Source organism: Lutra lutra, chromosome 2 (genome assembly GCF_902655055.1).
Source record: "Lutra lutra chromosome 2, mLutLut1.2, whole genome shotgun sequence".
In the NCBI taxonomy this organism is placed as follows: domain Eukaryota; kingdom Metazoa; phylum Chordata; class Mammalia; order Carnivora; family Mustelidae; genus Lutra; species Lutra lutra.
Window position 1 is genome coordinate 144549927 of NC_062279.1, and position 18701 is coordinate 144568627.

Sequence of the window (18701 nt, forward strand, 5' to 3'; positions counted from 1 at the left end):
GCCCACAGAGAAGCCCGGCCTTCAGGAGGGGGTGTCAGGGGCCCAGAAGGAGGCCTCCTTGCAGTGCTATCTCTATCCCAGTGCATGGGGGAATCCGAAAAGTGAAGGAAGGGACCAGGAGGGAACAGTGATGGGGGAAGGATGGAGGGGGAAACAGTGCCTTCAGACTTCCCAGTGCAGCTGCTGTCTCTGGTCACTCTGTCCTGCTCAACAGCCCCGAGAGGAGACAAGCCCAGCCCTCATCCTCAGCCCAGACAAGAGCAAAGACCTCCCAGTGTGGCCAGGGCCCTGAGAGAGGAAGGATAAAGTAGCTTGGGGCGATCCAGGAAAGCTTCCTGGAGGAGGTGACAGCTAGGTTAGAGCATGAGTCAAAAGATAGCTATTAGCCAGGCAAAAGGACTTGGGGAAGGGAGTTCAGGAGAAAAAGAAGGAATGTTCTAGGCTGAGACTCTAGACAACAGAGGGTATGCAAGATGTTCAGTGTGCTTATGGGGGCTGGGGGACTGAGGGCAGGGGTCCCTGGGGCCAGCCTTCCTGGCACGTGCATTGATCCTGGCAGCAGCAGAGAGCCGCCTGGAGGCAGCAAGGAGGAACTGCGCGATCAGACTGTCTGCAGGGGCCCTGCCAGCCAATGGCTCCTCTCTGTTCTGAACAAGGAGAGAAGCCAGGAAAACCCCAATGAGAAACCAGAATATTCCCTTTATGGCTGGGGAAGTTGATTTTGGAAAACGTGGTTTCTATCTGTCGGCCAATAGATCTCCAGACACTGAACCCTGAGCCTCCCCAGCATGGGCAGGCCTTGGCCACGGGGCCCAGAGAAGAATGTGGGGTCCCTAATAGCAGACCTCGCCCATGAGCTCTCTTCCCCTGAGCAGGAGGGAGGCTGGCCAGAGTGGGCCAGAGGCCCCTCCCCCAGAGAAGGACACATCAGGAGCGGGTGACATCAGCTGCTAAGTTCTGGAGGAGCTGGCAGGCTGGGTGGAGGACTGAGGTGAGAGCCTCCCAGGGTTAGGGTCTCCCCTAGGGGGCTTGTGTGTTGTCAAGAGCGACAATGGGCTCCAGCCAGCATGTAAGCCAGGGCCCTGTTTTAGAGCACAGGAAACAGGGCCAGAGAGAAACAGACGCTGTGCTCATCACACAGTGAGTCAGGGACAGGGCCAGCTGGGGGCGCAGGTCCCGGTTCCCCCACCACAGTTCTTTCCACCTGCAGCTGTCCCTGAGGATTCGCACAACCTGCGGATTCGTGCGCGCTGTGGGGGCATGGGTCGGAGGTCTCAGCTCAAGCACAGAGTGCGTCCACACCAGTGTGTCCTCTTCCAGCCCCCAGTGGACAGGGTGGAACCCCCCACATGGGGGAGCGCACACCTGCTGGCAACACTCATCTCTTCCAGAGATGCCCTCGCAGAAGCACCCAGAATGTTCCACCACCTCTGCGGCATCCCTGAGCCCAGCCACGCTGAACCAGAAAACTGGCCATCACAAGGTTCTAGCTATGATTCTATCACAGAGAACCAGGCCCAAGACCTCACGTGGGCCCAGCCCTCTCCTGTTAGGGAAACAGAAATGAACACAGAAGACCCCATCCCTGCCTTCAAGGACCCCACCATCCAGTGGTACACACAGCTTAGTCCTTCCCTCTGGGAACACTGTTTTGGGGGTGGTCACTCCCTCCCACCATGGCAACAGGGCATCACCAGGCCACCAGGACTGCCTTCCCCCAGCCTAAAGGCAGCCTCTTCTCCCTCCAGGGGGCCCTGCAGGCCACTGCCACCTGCCCCCCCCTCCCCGCAAAACCTACCTGCCTCCTGATGACTCTGGAGGTCTGCCCACGTGGCTCTCCAGATCCTCACTACTTTGGGGTAGAATTAGAGTCCGATCCAGGTGACCCCTTTGTCACCTGACACCTCCACATCCTCATCACGAGCCGCATCACCTTGGTTGTAATTGCCAGGGCAGCAAGCAGCTGCTTGATTTCCTCTGCTGACAGCAAGCTCACTACCTATGGTGATCACATTCTTTACGTGGGTCCCAAATCCCTCCCTTCTACCCACAGGCCCTGGTTCATGATGCAAGCTTCACTTGAAAGGCACAATGTGGACTGATAACTATGGCTATTCACCACAGACTGAGAGCCTTGCTTTCCTCCTATGGCGGCCTCCCTGCGTCTGATACCACCTGGGCCCTGGAATGGTTCAGCACATGACGAATGAACCACAGCAACTGTGTGATGTCTTCATGCATTCTCCTCATCCCGTTTCACAGATGAGGAAACTGAGGCCCAGAGAGTCAGAAGAGTGTTGCCCTGAGACCAGGGGCGTTGCCCCCTTCCACGGAGACCACTACCCCTTCAGAGAGCACATCTCGTAGAGGCAGAAACAGACATCCACCCCTCCAAACCCGTCTTCTCGCTGGCTTCCCCAACAACTGCCTTGCATGCATCGTGTGCTCTTCCTCCCAGAACCTTCTCTTTCTGTTCCCTCCCTTCTCACCATCTGGGATGGCGGCCTGCATTTGAATGGCCCATTTCCTTAGTTGTTCCCCTAAAGAAGTGGCCAGGCCTCGCCTTGGCATGCACAGCACATGATAAAGAAGAGATTTGGGGTCCCTTCCATGGGCGAGCAATGGGAAGGACCCCAGGGAGCCCAGCCGTTGAGAGAGAGAAGAGGAGGAGGCCCAGCCGGAAGAGACAGGTCCTGAGCTCTGAGAGACAAAAGACCTGTTTGTCCTGGGGGACAGACAAGAAGTCTCTGCCAGAAGAAACAAAAAAGTCAGTAAAAACAGTTTCCCTTTGTTTTACAAAAATGCAATCTTGTGAGGTTTTTCAGGTCGCTTTAGGTAAATAATCACAAAACAGTGTTACAAGCATCTTGATGGAAGGCCAGTAGTACCTTTTATTCTGATCACGAGTTTCTGTCTTGGGCTTCCCTCCAACCTCAGGGATCCTGTCCAATGTTCCCCGAGTTCCCTGAGTGTGTCCCCCGCGCAGGCCTCAGACACAGAGAGGAGTCAAGATCTGAGTCTGACCTGATGGTATTTCAATGCTGTAATGGTTAAGACTTTGGGGGGCTCTCAGGATAACGTGAATATACTTTGCCTCTGAGGAAGACATGAATTTGGGGGACCAGAGGGCAGACTGTCAGGGGTTAAGGGGTATCCCGTCGAAAGGCATGTTGATGTCCTAAACCCCAGGGCCCGTCAATGGAACCTTTGTGGGAATGAAGTCTTTGCAGATGTAATTAGTGAAGCTGAGGCCATAATGGAGTCGAGCGGGCTCTACTCTGATACGAGCGGGTGCCCTTCAAAGAGAGAATTTTGAACACAGACGTAGCAACAAAAAAACACGTCTGTTGTCGTAAGCCAGCCACCATCTGAGTTTCCTAGGGATGTAATAGGGCACCACGGACTGGCTTGCTTACACAATAGGAATTTACAGTCTCATAGTTCTGGAGGCTGGCAGCCCAAGGTCAAGGTCTCGGCAGGGTTGGCTCCTTCTGGGGCCCTGGCGGAGAATCCGTCCCCTGCCTCTCCCCCAGCCTCCGGGGTTTACCAGCATCCTCCGCTCTCTCTGGCTCAGAGACGGGCTACAGATCTCTGCATCTCCCCGTGCACCTGTGTGTCCAAATGGCCCCTCTTGTAAGGACACCTGGATGGCAGCCCAGGCCCACCCTGATGACCTCATTTTACCTTAATTACCCTGTAGAGACCCTGTCTCCCAATCCAAACCTTTTGTTGTCTGGCTTATTTCACAGAGAACAAGGCTTTCAAGTCTCATCCGCGTTGCAGCAGGTGTCGGAATCTTCTTCCTTGTTAAGGTTGAATGACATCGTGTCGCACAGATGGGCCGCACCGTGTGTCTGTCCCTCCATCTGAGGGCCTGAGGACCACTTCCGACCTCTCGGCTCCTGGGGACAGTGCTGTCACGGACATGAGTGTACAGATATCTCCGGGTTCCTACTCTCGATGCCTTCGGGGAAAGACCCCCAGGTACCATTTCTCACCCAGAAACACTGACTTTCAGAAGTCTTTAGGATGACGCACTTGCATCTTACCTGATGGTCTAATAAGTTGGTAGAAACCAAAACTTCCTGCCACGGATTTCTGGAGGAAAACTCAGGGAAGCTCAATAGTTCTCCGGGGGGAGGGGAGGAAGGGCAAGGCCAAGGCCTGGTGTCCAGCCTCCGTCCTGGGCTTAGCCCACTCTGCCTCCAAGCCACCGGGAGGTGGGGGAACAGAGCCCCCGATGCTCCCAAGTGATGCGCTCATGGTTGGGGGTGGGCTGGAGGTTTTGCATCCGGGAAGCCCACGGTCTCATGGTCAGACGGACATTAGGACTCGCTCACACTGCCTGAGTGCCCGCTACACTCCACTGGAATAAAAGCCCAGCATGAGCACATTGGGGAAAGGACCCTGGGGTGACAGGGACAGTGGGGGTCACAGTGGGGGTCAGATGTCCATTGTATCTGAAAATGAAATAACACGGGGATTGGGGCTCCCAGAGCCGAACACACACAGACATGCAGACACACAGACACGGCTCTGACTTAAGCCTGGGCCCCTCGTTCATCATGGAGGTATGGCAAAACAGCCACAGTGCAGCGGCCACGAGGGACTTCCTGGAGGTTGGAACAGTGGGTGCTGGAAAGAGCGTGAGGTCCAGAGCATGAGAGGGTAGGACCTGGACCCTGGACACCGAGCAGCCACCTTCTCTGTCCACTGGGGTTACGGCGACGTCTGTCCACGACGTGACTAGGAAGGGACACTGTGGTGACCACCTTAGCGGTAAGGGACGGAAGGCCAAAGCAAATCAACGTGAGCAAACAGAGCCACTCCTAACTTGGTTCCTCACGCGAGGATGGGTGCTGGCGTGCCTCAGGAGTGAAGAAAGGGCTTCCGGGGGAGGATTTAGGCTCTGGGATGGGGATATGTCTCCAGCCCCCCTTCCTGTGTCTCTGCTGGTCAGTCCCCTGGAACGAGGTGGGCAGGGACTCCAGACAAGGTCCTGAGAGAGGACAGGCAAAGCAGAACCCCTTCCCCCATCACCAGCAGCACCAGCAACAGGAGTCATCCTGAAAAACCTCTTGAAAACATTATGCATGTTTTGAAACCCAATTTTGGAGCAGATTCCAGACCGAAGTGCATTTGCTTCCTACTCAGATGCTGCTTATTCCAGAAACAAAGCCCAGCACCAGCCATCTGTAGCACCAAGTGGGGCTCTTTGGATGCTGTTTTGCAGCTCAGGGTGTGGGCAGACGGAGCTGTGGCAGGAGGGGATTCACCTGGCAGGGGCGTGGCTGGGCACCTCCCCAGGGTCCCCAGCAGCGGCCAAGCTCCAGTCTGCTTTCCTATGGCCTCAGATCACTGGCTTTGTTTCTGGAAGGAACATCTTTCGTTTTGGAAACTCCCTTTGGAGAGGCGTTTTCCAAGTTTTCACATCCAAGGAAAAAGCAGTCCAATCGGTGAATGCAGGTGGAGGCCAGGGCAGAACAGAATGTGAAGGGGTGAGCTGGCAGGCTGGGCACACTAGTGACCCTGCTTCCCAGCTCACAGCCCCTCTGCACAGAACTTCCCTGAGGATTGCTACAGTATGACTTTTCCCTTCCCCCAGCTCTATGGGTTGAATGTTGGGGATGCTGCTGTGATGGCCGGAGCTCCATCTTCATGGAGAGGGCGGGCGCCACCACTGGGGGAGGGCAGAGCCCCAAGTGGGAAGAGGTCTGGGCCCCTGATAACCTGGGACCACAGAGCCAGCCTGGGAGCTGTGGACTGCCGTCCCCTGGATGTTTGCATAGGGGGAAATTAGCACCTTTGGCTTTGGCGACCGTTGCCTGGTTCCCTGAACCCAGGAGGGCTTAGGCATGAGAGCAGGGGCATCCACTGCTTCTGGTGGCTACAGGTCATCGTCTGGGGGATGGATAGCACAGCCATGTGCTCCTCACGATACCACGAGTGTCCCTAGCCTCCTTACTCAGCCTCACCCCTGTTCATTGCGGTCCCGCAGGATCACAGCCATCACCTCGAGATCCCTCCGGCTCTGGTTCTGGTTCTGGGCTCGGGACCCATCCAAGCGCAGAGCCAAGAAAAACAAAGAACCCAGCTTCGTCACAGGGATTCGAGAGCTGCAGAAGGTAGGGGAAGGCTGATGCACCAGGGGTTCCCTACTGTTCGTGCCCTCCAACGCCTCTGTAATAATCTCCATTATTTTTCTAATGAGAAACCATCCCTCCTGCCAATCCTCTCCCACGGCGCTTTTCATGGTTCTGACTTTTTTCTGGCCGATGATGACTTCTACCAACACACAGGAGGGCTCAAAACGCAGGGGGCTGGTGGGGAACAATTTAATCAGCCTTAGATTCAAATTATCTCTCATGTCCACAGGCTTCATAAGAAGCTCTCCCCAAGGTGCGAGGGGCTTGCCGCCTCCTCCCTCCTTCCCCATCCTTTGGGCAAGCCAAGGCCACTGTCTTCCCAGAGAAAACTGCGCCCACGGAGGGCCCTTGACCGCACCTGGAACAGCTGTTTCTAACCGCTCGCTGTCTTTCAAAGTTCTCAGGGACATGCTGTGAGTTCTGTTGAATTTGTGTCTCCCTGTGCAACAGATGGGACTCTTTTTGCAGAAGGTAATTTCAACAGGAACATCTGTGCCCCTTCTAGTGGCATTTTCTTACCAAGAACATCCTTTCTGCTTAGAGCCAGTGTGCCAGAGACGAGTTGTGGTGAGATCTGCTGCTAGACGTCAGGTCCCTCATCCAGGCAAGTCTCCTAGCCGGGGAACCCTGGTTTCCCCTTGGCGGAGGAGTCGGCCACCAAACAAAGCAACAGTCCAAAGTGGGCCAAGAATGAGCAGTGGTGCTGAAAAAGGGAGCAAGGGCTAAGATCAATCTATCCCATGTGCTGAGATCCAAAACATGACCCAATAAAGCCAGTAAATGTAAGGCCCACCTCACGGGATTCTTCGGGGTCTCAGTGCCCCTCCAGGTCTCACAGTGGCAGGTGCCAGCAGGCTGGGCATCCAGGGGGCTCCTTTAGGTTGCTGGTGGAGTCCAGCTCCTGGCAACAGAAAGTCGGAGATCTTCATTTCCTTGCTGACCATCAGCTAAAGGCCGCCCTCTGCTCCCGGAGGCCACACACTCCCGTCCCTCTCCCACAACCCTTCCATCTCCAAAGTGGCTGTGGCCATGTTCTCACGCTTGGAAGCTCTCTGAGGTGGCTTGCTGGAGGAACCTCTCCACTCATCAAGGTCAAGCCCAGCGGACAATCTCCATGAAGGCCAACTGCCTTGGCCTTTTCATTACATCTGCAAAGTGCCTTCAGATCAGCACTGGGATTTGTGTTGGATTGGATAATCAGAGGATGGGTATCTTGAGGCCCAGTTTTAGAATTCTGTCTACCACACCCATTATGCCCCCTCTTTTTTTTAGAGAGAGAGAGAGAAGGAAAGCAGGGGAAGGGCAGAGGGAAAGGGAAAGAGAGAACCTTAAGCAGACTCCATGCTCAGTGAGGAGCCCGATGAAGGACTCGATCCCACAATCCTGAGATCATGACCGGAGCGGAAATTGAGAGTCGAACGTTGAACCAACTGAGCCATCCAGACGCCCCTCCCATTTTTTTAATTGGCTTATTTCAGAGTTGGATTAAAGGAGGAAAACCCACATCTACGCTGAGGGACAATAATAATGCAGTTTGTGGCGGCAGCCAACACTCTGGGGAGACGGACACATGCTGCTGGCTTCCCCTCTGACCGTCAGGTGGAAGCTGAGATTAGTTGAGGAAAACAAGGGAAAGTTCTGCTTTTTTCTGCCTTCGAGACCTTGAACAAGTCACCTAACCTGGCAGGGCTCTGGCCTTTCATCACCTTATTGTGTGCTTACCCAATAGGACATCCACCCAGAACCTGGCAGCCACCAGCACTCAGCGGTTAGGAGGGTCACACCCATGGCCCGCATGCCTTTGAGCCATCTGCAGAACCTTCATCCAGGGACACCTTCTTAAACGTCACCCCCTCCTTGTCAGGGGCACCATGCACTGTTGAGCTTGCTTTTCCTGCATCCCTGCCTAGGGCCACCCACGCCCTTTGTGAAGTGTGATCAGTGGGCTGATCTAGGAGTCTTCCCATACAAGCAACTTCCTCTCCATGTGGAGAGGACTTGCACCAAGTTCATGAAGACCTCAAGGAACTAACTACCTTAGCAGGTTCCCAAGAGCAGTGGCAAAATGACCCTTTCATATGGGACACCCCAGCTCCCTTTTGGAAGTTTCCAGTGTGGCCACGAGGTGGCAGCACAGGCAGATCCCTGCTCAGGGAGATTGCAAGGGGTGGGACACTGGTCAGGATTATGGCTTCCTGGCAAGCCTGGACCAACTGGTGGTTCACTGTCCCCAGCGTGGCCTCGTGACAAGCTCGTCTCTGTCTCGGGACCTGGTGGCTATAACTCTCTCCTGACTGTCCTCATGCTGCATTGTAAGCTATTTGGGGTGCCCGGACTCCCTCTGAGCCCAAATATGTTAGAAAATGAGTATTTGTTTTTTAAACTTCACAATAAATATAATCCAAGTTTTTGGGCGCCTGGGTGGCTCAGTCGGTTAAGCGTGTCCCTCTAGCTCAGGTCATGGTCCAGAGTCCTGGGATTGAGCTCCCCATCAGGCTCCCTGCTCAGCAGGGAGCCTGTTTCTCCCTCTCCTTCCGCCTCTTCCCCTGCTTGTGTGCTGCTTCTCTCTCAAACAAAAAATTAAAAAATCTTTTTAAGGAAATGATCTCAGTTTTACAGGTGAGCAGATCAAGGATTGTCGCTTACCCAAGGCCAGTGAGAAACAAGGACATTATCATGCTACATTTTATTAAAGGAAATTTCAAATAAACAATAGAAGAGTTACAATTTGGACGGTATTCACCATCCAGCCTCAACCATTTTCAACATTTTGCCATTTTCTTTTTTTTTTTTTACAAGAGTATGTATAAGGCAAATTCCAAACACTATGGCAATACAGTGTAAATACTCCGTTTGCATCCCTCAACAAATGGGGCATTTTGACCTAACCACCATGCCATTCTCTCTCTGTAACAAGTGTCACGACCTCCTTTACCATTCTGTTTGTATCCAAATTTCCCCTCACCGTGTCACAAATGTCTTTTGTGCAGTTGGTTTTTTCCATCATGATCCACATAAGGTCCTCACATCCATTTAATTGTGTCTTTTAAGCTTTGTCAGACAGTCCTACTTATTTTCTTTTCCTCCGGCCCCTTAACTAATTAATAAACTGGGTCATTCTCCCCCAGAACAGCCCCCATCCCGGATCTGGCGGCTGGCCTCCCCCTGCAGGTGTCGCAGACTACCGTTCAACACCGTCACTACTTATGCGGCGCACGCGGAGAAAAGCTGGTCCTCCCCGACGTGACGTGCGGGCAGCCCTGCCGCTCGAGGAAGCCACAGCTCCAGCCCCTGCAGCCCAGGCGGCAAGGCGCCCACGGGGTTGCGGCCAGGCGCGCTGGAGCAAGAGCCGGGTCAGAGTTCCGGGGCCCTCGCCGGACGGACGGCAGCCGAGGGTTAGTGCCTCGGGGCCTGTGATCGAGCAGCAGTGGCCGTTGCCACTTGGGTTCATGACCTTCAGCTGTGTCCCCAGAGCCCTCTAGGCGCCGAGCTCGTCGCCACAATGTGTGTTTTACTCGGAGAAGCGAGGGCACAGCGCGGAGAACCAGTGTCGGCCCGCGTCTCCATCCACCCTCCAGCGTCCACGAGGGCCCATCAGCCCCTGGGTTCCCGCCCCGGCTCTGACAGGAGCCCCCCTCGGTCCCCACCGCGGACCCGACCCCGCACACGGCCCCTCACCGCACCCGGCGTCCCGAGAGCCCGCACCACCCCAGCGCGCACACGCAGCGTGCCGAACGCGCTCCCACAGCTATATGCGGCGCAAGCGCCGAAGGGTCGGCCGGACGCTAGTCTCCCGGGCCGAGAGCCGCACTTCCGCGCCCCGCCCTCCCCACGCTTCGTCCCCATTGGTTTTTCCTGGACCGCGCCCCGCCCACGAGCTTCCCCTCCCACGGTTCCCTTCACCTTTCACCTCCTCACCCTCCGAGCCCCGGAAGCCTCCGACCCCGCCCACCAGGAGGGAAAGAGCTGAGAGCACGGCGGGGGGGGAGGGGTTGGTGGGGAGTGCTCTGAAGCGGCCCACAATATTGGTTACTATTGTCTGTCCATCAGAGGAGAAGCGGTTACGGACTGGCTGAAGGGAAGTGGTTGGGCGGGGACGGAGGCACGGAGTCCCGCGAGTGGCCACGCCCCCGAGGGGGGGCGGACCAGCGGTCTAGGCGCATGCCCAGTGCGTGAGCAGTGGCGGCGGCGGCGGCAGTCATGGCGGCTCGGTGTGTGAGGTTGGCGCGGCAAAGCTTCCCAGCTTACCTGTCTCTCAGGTAAGGCGCGCTCGACTGCCCGTGGCGGAAGAAGGACGTTGTCCTCAGTGCGGCTTCCACTCAGACCGAGGCCGCTCCGGGGGTCCGGCCCGGAGAGGGGCGTCATGGGCCCCGCGGTTCGCCGACGCGGCACGCGGACCCCCTGCCCGGGGCCTGGCCGGCTGCTGGGGCAGAGCGGCCCCGCGTACCGGCCCACGCGCGCTCGCGCCCGGGATCTGGCGGGCCGCCCAAGGCCAGGTCGCGCGCGGGAGCGGGAGCGGGTGCGCGTGCTCGGGCAGCGCCAGGCTTGGTCCGCCGGGCGTTCGGGCTGGTCCCGAACCTCGTCCCGGTTCCTTTCGGAGTGCAGGCCAGACCCGCGGCGAGGGCTGCCCCGCCATGGAGGGAGCAGTTTAGGTGGACCGTCCCGGGCCCTCCCCCTGTTTGTTCTTTTAGCTAGCGGCCTCTGCCATTCGAAGTCCTAGCTCGAAAGGTAATTTGGCAAGTCTTAGCATCGCCTTTGCCGGAGGAACGGCTCCGAACCGTGTACTTCACGGAGGAGCTGCTCGGGCCAAACGTTGGGTAGCAGCCGGGCGGAGCCGGAGCTGGACTTCTCTTCGGACGCGCTTGCTCGCGTGGACCGGGAGACCTGGCGGGTGGGGCGAGGATGACCTCCGGTGGTTGGGGGGTCACCCTGTGATTGCCAGCCTCGGAAATTACAGAAAGCAACACATGCGGACAGAGCCTTGAGCACCCGCATTGCCGGGGTTGCTCAGGTAGTCTGTCGTTTTGTATCTGAACTAATTGGAAAGCAGTCACAAAGGTAGCAATAATTTCTGTCTTTGAGAACTAGCTGATTGTGGAAAGAGGCTCAAACCGGGAGTCAGGTGGAGTCCTAGTCCGAACTCTGAGAGGGGGCTAAGCTCTGACTGCCCGGCTGCATTCCCTCCGTGGCTGAGGAGCAGAATAGGTACAGAGGCTGTGACTGTCATATCCAGGAATCAGCATTGCTGAGAAACGACCGGCCTCACAACAGCATATGCAGTTGTTAAATTACCAGCCTCTTTAAATCACAGAAATAAAATACAATAAAAGGCTTAATGCACTCCACTCCACAGACTAGTGGATCCTTCCATTCTTCTTCAGGCCTAAGACACAGGTATACATACACAGGATTTCTGGTTTGTCCTGACACAGAGGCTTCATGTTTTGTCTATTTCTCTAAATTGCATTTCGTATGTCCCAGTACATCTGTAGTGTATCCCAGAGGTGAGAGTTTGACATTCTTTTTCACAGCCACAGAATATTCCAGATTGTGGAAGTGACAGTGTGTTCAGCAGTGTCCCCAGCTTGTTGCTGTATTGTGTTGCCATAAACATTCTTGTACACATAGTCTGTGTACTGATAGCTCTCCTGTTCTTTGAGGCAGTTCCCTTTATTCTGGGAAGAAGATTGTACTTTATTTTCAGATTGAAATGTGGTGCCATTAAGAAGAACTCTTAGCAGGGCGCCTGGGTGGCTCAGTCCTTAAGCGTCTGCCTGCAGCTCAGGTCATGATCCCAGAGTCCTGGGATCAAGTCCCACATCAAGCTCCCTACTCTTCGGGGAGACTCCTTCTCCCTCTCCCACCCCCCTGCTTCTGTTCCTTCTCTCACTGTCACTCTTTCTCTGTCAAATATATAAAATCTTTAAAAAAAGAAGAGGAAGAAGAAGAACTCTTAGAAGAAATCTGAGTTTTAAGCTTAGAGGAGAAATCTGGTCCTGGTGAAGAAGTCTGAGTTTAAGACCATTTTGCCATTCATCAATAACTTTGTGACCTTGGGCTTATCACTTAACCTTTTTCATGTGAGGAACAGATTGGATCAGGTTTTGAGTATTTCCAGTACTGGGTTTAGAGCTCCTTGTTTCCCTCTATATATCCCTCTGCTTTCCTATCTCCAGTGTGGACTCCTTATGTGTAACTCTTACCTATTCTTCAGAGCTCCTCCGTACAAAGCCTTTCATTTCCCCAAAGTTATAAACATTCTACTCTGAGCCTCCTAAAGCATGATTCCTTCTTTATCACTTTTAAACCCAAAATCATAATACTTTGTCTGTAGATGCCTTTTTTGACAGTAAGTACCCTATGGCAGGATCTCTGCCCAGTCCGTCCTTGTCCTCAACATCAGCACGGGACCTCACTTCTCCTAGTAGCTACTCCCTCAATATGTGATGGGTGTGGATGACCATACCTCAGAAGGAGATGTTTGGAACGGGAAGAAGAGGTTAGTTCCATGGCCTTGGTACATTGACAAACTAGTTTACACACAGAAAGTTGTATGTAAGTTAGTACCTTCTGTACATAATATACTGTCTGGCTTTATTAGATCTAAGATAAATTCATTCCCCCTCACAGGTCAGTAGCAAATAGTTTTAAATTATCTCAAGTTTCTAAACTGATACATCAGTCTTTTAAGCCAAAAGTCGAGTCTTAATTCCCAGTGCTATGCATTTGCCTTAGAACATCTCCTCGGCTGCTGTGCACAGCTACAAAACAGAAGAACAGTGGCCAGAACCTGGAAGAGGACATGGGTCAGAATGAACAGAAGACAGATACTCCTTCCCCAGAGAAGATACTCCTGGACGAGAAGGTCAAGCTAGAAGAGCAGCTGAAGGAGACTGTGGTAAGGTCATGTGGGCTCTTGTGGGAAGTGTGATCTGTTGAGCTCAGGTGGGGTTCTCCAGAGGACCTCTGGCCAGAGGAGGTGGGTCATTTTCCAAAAACTATGGTCGGCTCCTGTAGCAAGTTCCCGCTGAAGAAGGGAGTAGAACTCAAATCCCCTGTGGCTCCAGTTCCGTCATGAGAATCCTCTTTACATGCTGCATAGACGATACCGAGTTAAGATGTGAGGCAGTCTTTACAAGTGAGGAACACGCACCTGGCATTTACGCGGGGTCTGACGGGAAGGCAAGGGCTGGGGCCAGAGGTGGGTTCTGCGGTGCACTCCCAGGGAGGGAGGAGTTCGGTGAACTAGTTGGAAGGACAGATCAGTGTTCCACGTGAAAAGGCGTAGGTGGCACAAATCAGGTTCTTTAAGAATTGAAAACACGCTCCTATCAGACACACTCTACTGGCTCTGTTTCACCACCTTATTTACATTAATCTTCACAACACCCATGGGTCGCCTGTTAGAGCCCCAGTTACAGATGAGGAAACTGAGGCACGGGAAGGTTGGGTAACTTTCCCCAGGTTGCTTAGCTACTGATCGGCAGAACCCAGGTTTGAGCCTCGGGAGCCTTGTTCTAGAATCACCTGTAACTGGAGGACAGGTGGAGGACAGAGGCCCTGGAGCTGAAGTGCGCAGATGCTCGGCCTGGCAGGACAGTTGGTGAGAAACAGAGAAGGCGCAGCATTTGCTGATTGGTACCCAGTCAGTGTTGGGATGGGGCCATTGGGCAGAAGTTGAAAGACGAGGTTCACGGATGGGATTTTCTCCACTCAGTGGGCTGGTGGTTCTAAACCCCTCCCGGAGCTGTGGGCTCTGGGTGTGTCCACCCCAACCAGCATTCTGGGATTCCCTGAAGTGGGAAATTCTATGCGAGTGAGCAGGCCGTCCTAGAGGGGCGATGAGACCGTAAAACCATGAGACTTCCTCATCCTTACCCAGCTGCTCTCTGGGGGCTGTACAGATTCATGACCCCTTGATGTCATTCCTTGGAAGTGGTGACATGGGTGGACCTTCTTTCTGCTCAGGAAGCGGCGCTGCCAGACATAATGACACGTGTTACTTGTACTTTGACTTGGGATTTGTTCGTTTTGCATTTGTTTTCTTACGAATCTGTTCCCTTTTTTATTTGTGCGTATTTCCTCTTTGCCCTTTTTTTATCTTTTAGGAAAAGTATAAGCGAGCTTTGGCAGACACTGAGAACTTGAGGCAGAGGAGCCAGAAATTGGTGGAGGAGGCAAAATTATACGGTAACTTTCAACACTGCTTGCACTGATCCTAGAAAAGTATGGGGCAGGCGGGTGGCGGGCCAGGATGAGGAGGCCAGGGTCGGGGGGGCGACCGGGAGCATTCCCTCCAGCGAGGAGGAGTCCCCAAGGAGCCAAAGCTGCAGCTGTGACCCACACTTAGGATGGCAGGTGTCACTCCTTTGGTGAGGAGTGTGTGTGCATTGCTGTCCCCACGTGGACCTCCGTTAACCTGAGGCCGTCTGAGCCTGCAGATGGTTCCCGAAGGCCAGCCTCCGGATGGGCATTTCCGTGGCTCCCTCCGCAGTCGCACAGGCCAGAGATCGAAGATGCTATCTGCACTGTCAGCATTGGGATGTTTTTGTCACTGTCCTTTGCATTTTACATGTGAGATCATTGAGGCTTCACAAGGCTGGGAAGTCACGGTGGCTGTGCTGAGGCCGGTGGCCCCGACTGGTGTCCACTAAATGTCCGTACGGTTTGAGCACTCGCGGGACCTCCTGTACAGACCGGCAGGCACCCTTCCCCCACATTCTGGAAAAACCACCTTGGGCTCACAGATGGGAGCTGCTTTGCCCAAGGACAGAAGGCAGGTGCATGGCCTGGTGGAAGCCAGGGTCCAGTCTCATCCACAGGCAGCAGCTAACAGTCTGTTCTTGAAATTCTGCTTATTCCTCTTCCTGGTAATGCCCTTCGTTGGCTTCTCATCTGCCTGGCCTCCAGAAGTCTGGGTCCTTCAGGGATTGGGGTCAGGCCTCCCCTCCTCTTGACATCCTTCCCGCGCGACTCATCCTCCCGCGGGCCCACCCACGCACAGGTTCTTTGTGGCTCAGATGTTTGTTCAGAGCTCTGGCCCTGTGTGTCCTTTCGTTTACCCCGCATCTTCACCTGGGTGTCTCACAGGTGCTTTAAACTCCATTTTCCCTTTATCTGTGCTGTCCTTCCTCATTCTGCTAAATGATCCTCTGATCTTGCCCGGTGTTTATTAAGGGCAGGAATCAAGTTCTCTTCTCCTGTCCCAAGGGCACTGAGTGGCTGACCTCCCAGCTGTCCATTTACCTGGATGGATCCTGGCCAGCTTTGGCGCTCACACCACCACACCCTGGGCCAAAGCGATAAGATAGTCATTCCTTGCTTTACCACGCTTCACGGATGATGCAGTTTTTGCCAGTTGAAGGTTTATGGCAACGCTCTGTCGCGCAAGCATTTTTCCACCAGCATCTGCTCACTTCCTGTCTCTGTCACATGTCGGGCGAGTCTCACAGCAGTTCCAACACTTGATTGTCACTGTGTTTGTTGTGGCCTGTGACCACACCTCGTTGGAATCTCAGATGGTTAGCATTTTTGAGCAAAATGTATTTTTTAAGGTATGTGTGTTTTACACATAACACTATTGCACACCTCATAGATTCAGCAGAAACGTAATTTCTACATGCATTGAGAACCCCAAAAACTCATTTGACTCCATTTACTGAGCTCCTTACCCTTTCGGGGCAGTCCGCAGCTTGAACCACCGTATCTGTGCCAGATGCCCCAACAGTGTGACCACGCCGTCCGCCCATTTGGCTGCCCCATCTGGAACCTTCAGCTCGCCTGGGTCTGCCTCTTCCTGTGCTCTGGCTGCCCGTCAGTCCTCAGATGTTTGGATGACTCTTGAGGCCTTGGTTCACAGACCTCTCCTCTGACTCTCCAGTCTCGATGAAGTCCCTTAGTATAATCGTTCCTCGGCACTGAGGAAAGCTCCCTCTTGGAGGTGGGACCTGTAATTTTATTTGTCACTCGTAGTTCTTGGATGTCTTGTCTCTATGTTCCCCGAGGACAGACCGCCCTGCAAGAATCAGCACAAGCTTAATCCGTGATAGACGCCGTGTTTTTAGCAGATAGGTAGAGAGTTTTTTATTTTATTTTCCAGCAGGAGGGGAAAGTGTTGTAAGAAGTTGCCCACAGGTGCTGCCTTGTGGTACAAGGTACCCTTGTGTCCAGTCAGGCCCAGACTTCCATTCAGCATCTGAAGCACTCTCTTGAAAACCACAAACGGTTCGATGTAATATGCTGCCTTGAATTTTGAGGGACTTTTCTCCTACCGTGATTTCTTTTGTTAGATTAAGGTTAAAGCTCAGGTGTGTCCTGGGAACTCAGGGCAGCAGCCCTCTCCCTGGCCTCATGTCCGGGGGGTGTGGTGTTCTGTTGGGTGGCGAGTGCAGTTCCTTAGCCCAGGGGAGGGCTGATGGGGAGATGATTCTGCCCCTCAAGAGCTGTTTATCCTCGTGCCTAAAACTAGCTCTCGTCTAAACCCAGAAGCTGTGGGGGGGTTTGTGGGGGTTTTGTTTTTTAACACGCCACTGGATTCCAAGGACAAGTGAATGGTTTGAAAGGTTACCGTTGGGGAGGCTATGCGTGCGGCCGGCGGTCTTCTGGCCCTTGGGGTGCCCCATGGCGATGGGGGTGCAGGTGACCGTGTCCTCCTCTTCGTTTAGGCATCCAGGGCTTCTGTAAGGACTTGCTGGAGGTCGCAGATATCTTGGAGAAGGCAACGCAGAGTGTCCCGAAGGAGGAGGTCAGAGACGACAATCCTCACCTCAAGAACCTCTACGAGGGGCTCCTGATGACGGAGGTCCAGATCCAGAAGGTGTTCACCAAACACGGCTTGCTGCGGCTGAACCCCGTGGGTGCCAGGTTCGACCCCTACGAGCACGAGGCCCTGTTCCACACGCCAGTGGAGGGCAAGGAGCCCGGCACAGTGGCGCTGGTCAGCAAAGTGGGGTACAAGCTGCACGGGCGCACCCTGAGACCTGCGCTGGTGGGGGTGGTGAAGGCAGCTTAATGGCCTCATGGGGCTCCCGTGGGTTCTTTGCGATCCCCTGCTATAGCTCTTGAGAGGTTCATCTTTGTGAATACCTTTGACCCTTTCTCTGTCCTTGTTGGAAAGCTTTAGTAACCAGTGGCTAAACAGAAAATGAAGCCGGTTGCACAGATGCGTGAATGAACTTAAATTCGGGAGTCTGTTCGTTGATTTTTAATACACCTTTAATCGCTCTACATGCTTAGAGAACAGGCCGGCGGGACACAACTGGACCCTAGAGGGTCAGGAATCATGCTCTAGCTGGTTAAAGCCTAGCGACATCCAGGTACCATAAATGAGTCCGTGCCTTCGGGAACCCCACTTGGGCTGCGTGCTGTGGCTCACCGGGTCCCGGGAGCTCAGCCCGAACTTTCCTGTGCAGAAGGGAAGGCGAGAGCTCGAGCGTGTTCTTCCTGCTTAGAAAAGTTTCGCCATGCCCTCACTGAAAAACATGCGAGTTCATTTGTAATTCGTTACGGTCTAGCAATGAAAATACCCAACTTCCGGCTTCCTTCTGGAGATGGAAAGTGAGCACATGCACCTGAACAGGTCTCACCAGCTTACTTTGCCCGTTACTGAATTTGACAAAATCAGTCACTTTTGCCCTTTTGTTCATCTATTTGCAGAAATGTTCAGATCTCTAGTAGCCACTTACTGATGACCGGAAGGTCTTTTCCCTAGAAAGACGGACTTGCTCAAAATCCGAGGATTGCATACTTCGTACATTTTAAATGTCAATGTTTAATTTTCAAATTTTATTTAAGAGGATTAAAGCCCTAATGTGTTTATTTTCCTACTTTCTGGAAACTGTTTTGTGTACTTTGGTGGAGGAGACCCACCTGCACTGAGCAGGATTTCGCTTTCCCGCTCTCGGCTCAAATCCCGAAGCCTTGTGCTTGACACTCAGACATGCCACACGTGGTAGCTTCCCGTGGGAAGGGAGAGCAGGAGGAACGGGGCCTTGGCTGGGGACAGATGTTGCCATCCACGGCCCTGGGCAGGGGACTGGGGACGGGTCCGCACCACTCTGTAGGCCCCTCTGTTGCTCATTCACACGGGGTGTTGAGAGTGAGCAGTTACAGACCAGACAAAATCCAGCCTCCCGCTGTCTGTGCTGCAGAGAGGTAGGTCTAGGAGCAAAAGTCAACACTCTTAATTCATTTACTACATAAGAAAGGTGGGGTGGTCGACTTTGCTTGTAATTTTGAAAGATGTAGGTAGTATTCCCATAATTAAAAATTTATACTATTTCAAAGTATTTTCCTCTTTTCTGTGAAGCAGTCTTCATAAGTTTGTTGGTCACAAACTTGCCCCAGAACCGCAGGCAGCGTAGTGCACTGAAAAAACCCACCAGGGTCAGAGCTCTGCGAGGGCCTTGCATCACCTTCCTGGAACTTCTATAAACTGAAAGCCGCATGAGGAATTTTTTTTTTTTTTAAGATTTTATTTTATTTATTTGACAGACATAGATCACAAGTAGACAGGCAGGCAGAGAGAGAGGAAGGGAAGCAGGCTCTCCACTTGAG

The 18701-nt window shown here is 53.7% G+C and overlaps 2 protein-coding genes across 7 annotated transcripts in view; one reads left to right on the forward strand and one right to left on the reverse strand.

Moving 5' to 3' along the window:
• LOC125093508 (uncharacterized) overlaps positions 1 to 9948 on the reverse strand; it is a 69635-nt gene extending 59687 nt beyond the window's left edge. The window contains exons 1-4 of one of the 6 annotated variants that reach the window (XR_007125265.1): positions 9825 to 9948; positions 6160 to 7047; positions 4835 to 4964; positions 2484 to 4460 (exon numbers count right to left, since the gene is read on the reverse strand). The gene's annotated coding sequence lies outside the window, so the exon portion shown is untranslated. Of the gene's footprint in view, positions 1 to 2483; positions 4965 to 6159; positions 7048 to 7473; positions 7528 to 9824 lie in introns of those variants that run through there. The other 5 variants (XR_007125267.1, XR_007125268.1, XR_007125264.1 and 2 more) reach the window with 5 other exon arrangements.
• Positions 9949 to 10265: 317 nt separating this feature from the next.
• On the forward strand, positions 10266 to 17971 carry GRPEL1 (GrpE like 1, mitochondrial). The gene is made up of 4 exons (XM_047718792.1): positions 10266 to 10405; positions 12882 to 13044; positions 14255 to 14336; positions 16811 to 17971. The coding sequence occupies exons 1-4, from the start codon at positions 10347 to 10349 to the stop codon at positions 17155 to 17157; spliced, it is 651 nt and encodes a 216-aa protein (XP_047574748.1). The 5' UTR covers positions 10266 to 10346; the 3' UTR covers positions 17158 to 17971.
• The last annotated feature ends 730 nt before the right edge of the window (positions 17972 to 18701 follow it).